Source organism: Cavia porcellus, unplaced genomic scaffold (genome assembly GCF_034190915.1).
Source record: "Cavia porcellus strain 051 isolate PalLab524CR breed Dunkin Hartley unplaced genomic scaffold, mCavPor4.1 scaffold_12, whole genome shotgun sequence".
Classification (NCBI taxonomy): Eukaryota; Metazoa; Chordata; class Mammalia; order Rodentia; family Caviidae; genus Cavia; species Cavia porcellus.
The window spans coordinates 6,149,477-6,155,476 of record NW_026947495.1 but is presented as its reverse complement, the minus strand read 5'-3'; the positions used below and the strand labels follow the sequence as shown (position 1 = coordinate 6,155,476).

Genomic DNA, 6,000 nt, shown 5'->3' with positions numbered 1-6,000 from the left:
TATTACAAGGGGCAGCAGGATGGTCAAAGCCCATTAAGAACTGAGACCCTGTGTTGGTTACTTTTCTCATTGCTGGTAGGAAATATCTGACACTCAAATCTAAGGGAGGAAATGTTTGCTTCGCAGATTGTGGAGGTTTCAGTCCGTAATCAACTAGCTCCAAGGCAAGGTGTCATGGCACAGAAGCAACAGTTCAAGATGGCAGAAGATGGGAAAAGCAGTGAGAGCAAGAGAGGAGAAGAGCACCTTTCTAGTGTAAGCAAGCCACCCCCATCCAGGGTGGGGAGTGTAGCACTCACACTGATAGGTTTTTCGGCATGGTTAGAGAGATGGGAAATACGAAATAAAAGTGGCCCTTATTCTAAGAACGCGGAGAGAGCCTCATGATCTCCGGGGTCGGGCTTTTCTCTGCTGGACACATGGTGTGGGGGGCATACATATAGCTTTGGTCTGGGGTGGTGCCTAAGAGGCATTACTGATGCACAGGTAGCCCATTGGAATTCATTTCGCAACACAGGTAAATTGCCTAGGGCGGGGAAGATGACCTCAAGGTAAAGCCCCTTGGTTCCTCCTCTCACTGCCATAGTATCCTATCTAGGGCAAAATCCTTTCAGGCACCATATCCTAGCCTTCCTCCTGTACAGGATGAGGATGTTTATAAAGCAAAGACCCTGGCTTGCTGAAGTTAAGCTTCTGAACTTCTCAAGTTGACACAATGTATGGGTTTTCTTAGGTGCACAGTTGGATTGGAGGGGTGTTGGGGGAGCTGCACAAAGTGGTGAGTGTGAACTGTTGATGTGGACAAGGCTCAGGGATTGAAGAACAAAGCATTTTAGTCCCAAGTGACCTAAGAGCTCCAGTAAGAATGGTGACAAGAGTGGAACAAGAGTGGAATGGGACAAAACTTGCTGTGTAAGTGGGCATGGGCTGTCATGGATAGCCAAGAGACATGTGCCCAAGCCCAGCATCTAGGACCAAGCAGAAAATGCTGTGTTCAATTACTCTGACACAAAATCAAATAATTTTTCAGTAAGTTTGCGTGGATCTGACATCAGCTTGAGAAGTGGGCATGCAAAAATCTGCTGCCATTAAGCTCATTGCCACTGTGTTCTCTCTTTCACAGTGGTCTGCTCTCCAGTGACCCCTCCACTCTGCCATAGTCCTTAGGGTGGGGAATAAAAATTAACCTAAGGCGCACAGTGTGCTTAGCATCCATGCTGAGGCCCCACTGGTCTCCCTCCCCTGTGCTTCATTGCCAGGTACTGGACTGTTTCACAGGTGGCACTCGAAGGAGGGCCCCCGAGAGGAGGGGCTGGGCGGAATGGGGTGCCAGCATCAGCTTCCCTGTGTGTCTGGAGGACTGTGGCTATCTCAGCAAGCAGGGAGGGATCGCAGGTTCCGCAGTCTCTGCGGCCTGTGGTGAGTGCTTAGCTCACTCTGCCCAAATCCCAGACTGTTCGTGACCCTCCAGGCTTCCAGGTGCAGTGAAGTGGAAAAGTGGGTTTGAGGCCCCTACATCTGCCTCCCCATTCCGGCTGCACTTGGAGAACTACTGAGCTTCCAACGGGTGGGCGGGCCCATGCTATCCCCGTAGCCCAGCCTGTTTGGGCCTCCCACACCTCGCCATCGGTGTGCAGAGGAGGGGCTTGGCGGATCTGAGGCACCTGCATCAACCTCCCCGTGTGTCTGCAGGACTGTGCATGACTCGGTGGGCAGTGGAGCATCGCAGGTTCTGGAGGCCCCGCAGCCTGCGGTGAGTGGTCAGAACACTCGGCCCAGAGCCCAGACTGTTTGGGTCCCTCCAGGATTCCAGGTGCAGTGAATTGGAGAGGTGGGTTTGGGGCGTCTACATCTGCCTCCACATCCTGGCTGCTATTGGAGAGCCATGGAGCTTCCAACGGGCAGGTGGGCACATAGTGTCCCTGAGGCCCAGCTTCTCTGGAACTGCGGAGTTCTGAGCAGGCAGAGGAGGGCCATTGGTTCTGCAGGCCCAGTGGCATGGGGTAGCGTGGTGCCAGAGTCTCAGTAGCTGCAAACATACAAGGAGATTTCCAACAGATCCTGAGGAAGCTTTCAAATAACACTTGAAACACAGAAATATAGAAAAATAACAAAACAAAAGACCAAATTACAACCTCAAACCTCCAGCCCATCTCAAGAAACCCTAGGTGCAATGTATATAGAGGAAATTACATGCCATTCACCTCAAATATCGGACACAATAGCTACTGAAATTAACAAGCAACTCCAGGAAGCTTTAAAGAAATTCAAACTCGAAATAATCTCCCAGGTAAAAGAAGAAATGATAAAAGAAATGAAAGAGATTCTGAATATATCTAAAGAAAACACAGAGAAGAAATTGGAGGAACTAAACAAAAAGATAGAATCGCTAGACGAGCAATATAAGAAACAAACAGAATACATAATGCAGATGCACAGAGATATGCAGGAAATAAAAAACTCCACCGAAAGTTGTAAAAACCGCCTTAATGAAAGTGAAGACAGAATTTCAGACCTTGAAGACAGGATTCCAGCTAGTGAACAGGAAAGGAAAGATCTTTTAAAACTAACAAGGGATCAGGAAACAACAATTCACCAACTGCAAGATGACCCAAAGAGAAATAACATAAGAATGATAGGGATTAATGAAAAAGAAGGAGACAACATAAAGGATGTCAAGAGGATATTTAAAGAAGTAATAGCTGAAAATTTCCCAAGCAGGAGATCAGAAACAGACATCAGGATCAGTGAAGCATATAGAACTCCAAATAGTCATAACCAAAATAAAACTACACACAGACATATAATAATCACCATCCCAGAAATCCAACACAAGAATAGATTATTAAAAGCTGTCAGAGAGAAAAGACAGATCACTTATAAAGGAAAACCTATCAGAATCACAGCAGACTTCTCAGCACAAACAATAAAGTCAAGAAGAGCATGGAGTAAAGTATTCCAGATCCTAAACCAAAATGATTTCCAACCTAGACTGATGTATCCTGCAAAACTATCATTCAAAATTGATGGTGAAATACAATACTTCCATGACAAAGAACAGCTGAAGAACTTCATGAACACCATACCAACCCTACAAAAAATATTGAGAGACAGTTTAGATACACAAAGGAAAAAACCACTAAGCAAAACAGATAATTAAACAGAACAGAAAGATAAAGATGCAACAGCAGAGAGATAACATGTCAACAATAAACCAGCATTTAACAGTAATAACCATTAATGTAAATGGTCTCAATGCACCAATCAAAAGAAACAGACTAGCAGAATGGATCAAGAAACAAAATCCAACCATATGCTGTTTACAGGAAACCCATCTAACCCAGAAGGATACTCACAGACTGAAAGTCAAAGGATGGAAAACAATACATCATGCAGCAGAAATCCAAAACAAGGCAGGCGTAGCCATTCTGTTTGCAGACAAAGTGAACTTTAAACCAACAATGACCATAAAGGACAAAGAAGGTCACTACATACTCGTAAGGGGAAAACCCCAAGAGGAATAGATAACTATCTTAAATATATATGTACCAAACTCCAGAGCATCCAGTTATATAAAACAACAATTAACAGAAATGAAAACTCAAATTAGCAGTAACACAATTGTAACAGGAGACCATAATAGGTCATTGACACCAAGGGACAGATCAACCAGACAGAAAATGAGCAAAGAAATAACAGAACTGAATCACACCTGCAAACAAATGGATTTGATAGACATATACAGAATGTTCCACCCAACAACATCAGAATACACATTCTTTTCAGCAGTATATGGATCATTCTCTAAAATAGACCATATATTAGTTCACAGAACATATTTAAACAAATGCAAAAGAGTTGAAATCATCCCTTGCATGTTATCGGATCATAGCGCTCTGAAATTAGAAATTAATGATAAAAGATACTGCAAAAATCCCGCAAACACATGGAAACTGAATAACACACTCTTGAGTAATCAGTGGGCCATAGAAGAAATTAAAGAAGAAATTAAACAATACCTAAAAGAAAATGAAAATTCAGATACAACTTAACGGAATCTGTGGGATGCAATGAAAGCCGTCCTCAGAGGAAAATTTATTGCACTGAGTTTCCACATCAGGAAAACAGAAAGAATACAAATAAATAACTTGATGCTACACCTCAAACAGCTAGAAAAAGAAGAGCAAGTCAAGCCCAAAGCCAAAAGAAGGAAGGAAATTATAAAAATCAGAGCAGAAATCAATGCAATAGAGACTAAGAAAACAATCCAAAGAATCAACGAATCAAAGAGTTGGTTCTTTGAAAGAATAAATAAAATCGATAAGCCCTTAGCCAACCTTATTTGAAAAAGGGAAGAAAAAGCTCAAATTCATGCAATAAGAAATGAAAAAGGTGAAATCACTACAGACCCAATAGAAATACAGAGGATCATCAACACCTATTTCGAAAACCTCTACTCTCAAAAGTTTGATAACACAGAAGAAATAGACAGATTCTTAGAAACATATGAAGTACCAAAGCTAGATCAAGAGGATGTAAAACTGTTGAATAACCCAATTTCTGTTAATGAAATTGAAAATGTAATTAAGTCCTTACCTACAAAGCAGAGCCCAGGCCCAGATGGATTCACTGCAGAATTCTACAAGAAACACAAAGAAGACCTAATGCCGACACTCCTCAAACTATTCAATGAAACTGGAAAGGGAAGCAATCCTTCCTAAGACATTCCTGGAAGCAAATATTACTCTAGTACCAAAACCTGAGAAAGACCCCACTAAAAAAGACAACTATAGACTGATCTCCCTAATGAACACAGATGCAAAAATCCTCAATAAAATATTGGCAAATAGGATGCAGCAAATCATCAAGAAGATTATACACCATGACCAAGTGGGATTCATCCCAAGAATACAAGGATGGTTCAACATACATAAATCAATAGATGTAATCCACCATATCAATAAAGCCAAAAATAAGAATCACATGATCATTTCTATAGATGCAGAAAAAGCCTTAGATAAGGTCCAACATTTATTCATGATAAAAACTTTACAGAAAATTGGAATAGATTGTCTTTACCTCAATATAATAAAGGCCATTTCTGACAAACCAACAGCCAGTATCATACTAAATGGCCAAAAATTGAAAGCCTTTACTTTAAAATCAGGCACAAGACAAGGATATCCTTTATCACCACTCCTATTTAATATAGTACTGGAAGTACTACCCAGAGCAATTAGGCAAGAGAGAGAAATAAAAGGGGTAAAGATAGGAAAAGAAGAAGTTAAATTATCATTGTTTGCAGATGACATGATACTCTATATAGAAGACCCCTTAAACTCCATTGAAAGACTCTTAGATACAAAAAATAAATGCAGTAATGAGGCTGGATACAAAATCAATACTCAGAAATCAATAGCATTCCTATACACGAACAACAAAATCACAGAGAGGGAAATATGAGAAACTACACTCTTCACATTAGCAAGCAAAAAAATGAAATATTTAGGAATTACTCTCACGAAAGAAGTGAAGGACTTATACAGTGAAAATTATAATGCACTGAAAAAAGAAATCAAAGATGATCTCAGAAAATGGAAAGACATCCCTTGCTCATGGATATGAAGAACAAACATTGTGAAAATGACCATTCTCCCAAAACTGTTATACAGATTCAATGCAATCCCAATAAACATACCATCAACATACCTTATAGATCTAGAGAAATCACTCCTAAATTTCATCTGGAACCAGAAGAGACCTAGAATAGCAAAGGCAATTATAAGCAGCAAAGACAAAGCAGGAGGCATCACAATCCCTGACTTGAAGTTATACTACAAAGCAACAGTAGTAAAATCAACATGGTATTGGAATCAAAACAGAGGCGAAGATCAATGGAATAGATTAGAAGATACAACCACGACTACAAACACACTCAACCACCTTATCTTTGATAAAGGAGCCAAGCAGGTTCACTGGAAGAACGACAGTCTCTTTAAT

General features: G+C 40.9%; 1 protein-coding gene across 1 annotated transcript in view; it reads left to right on the top strand.

Moving 5' to 3' along the window:
• Window positions 1-865: 865 nt before the first annotated feature.
• The window catches only part of LOC106025467 (cryptic protein-like), a 46,886-nt gene continuing 41,751 nt past the window's right edge, over window positions 866-6,000 (top strand). The window contains exons 1-2 of the mRNA XM_063259659.1: window positions 866-912; window positions 1,693-1,753. Of these exons, the coding sequence (XP_063115729.1) occupies window positions 866-912; window positions 1,693-1,753 (108 nt within the window). The remainder of the gene's footprint in view (window positions 913-1,692; window positions 1,754-6,000) is intronic.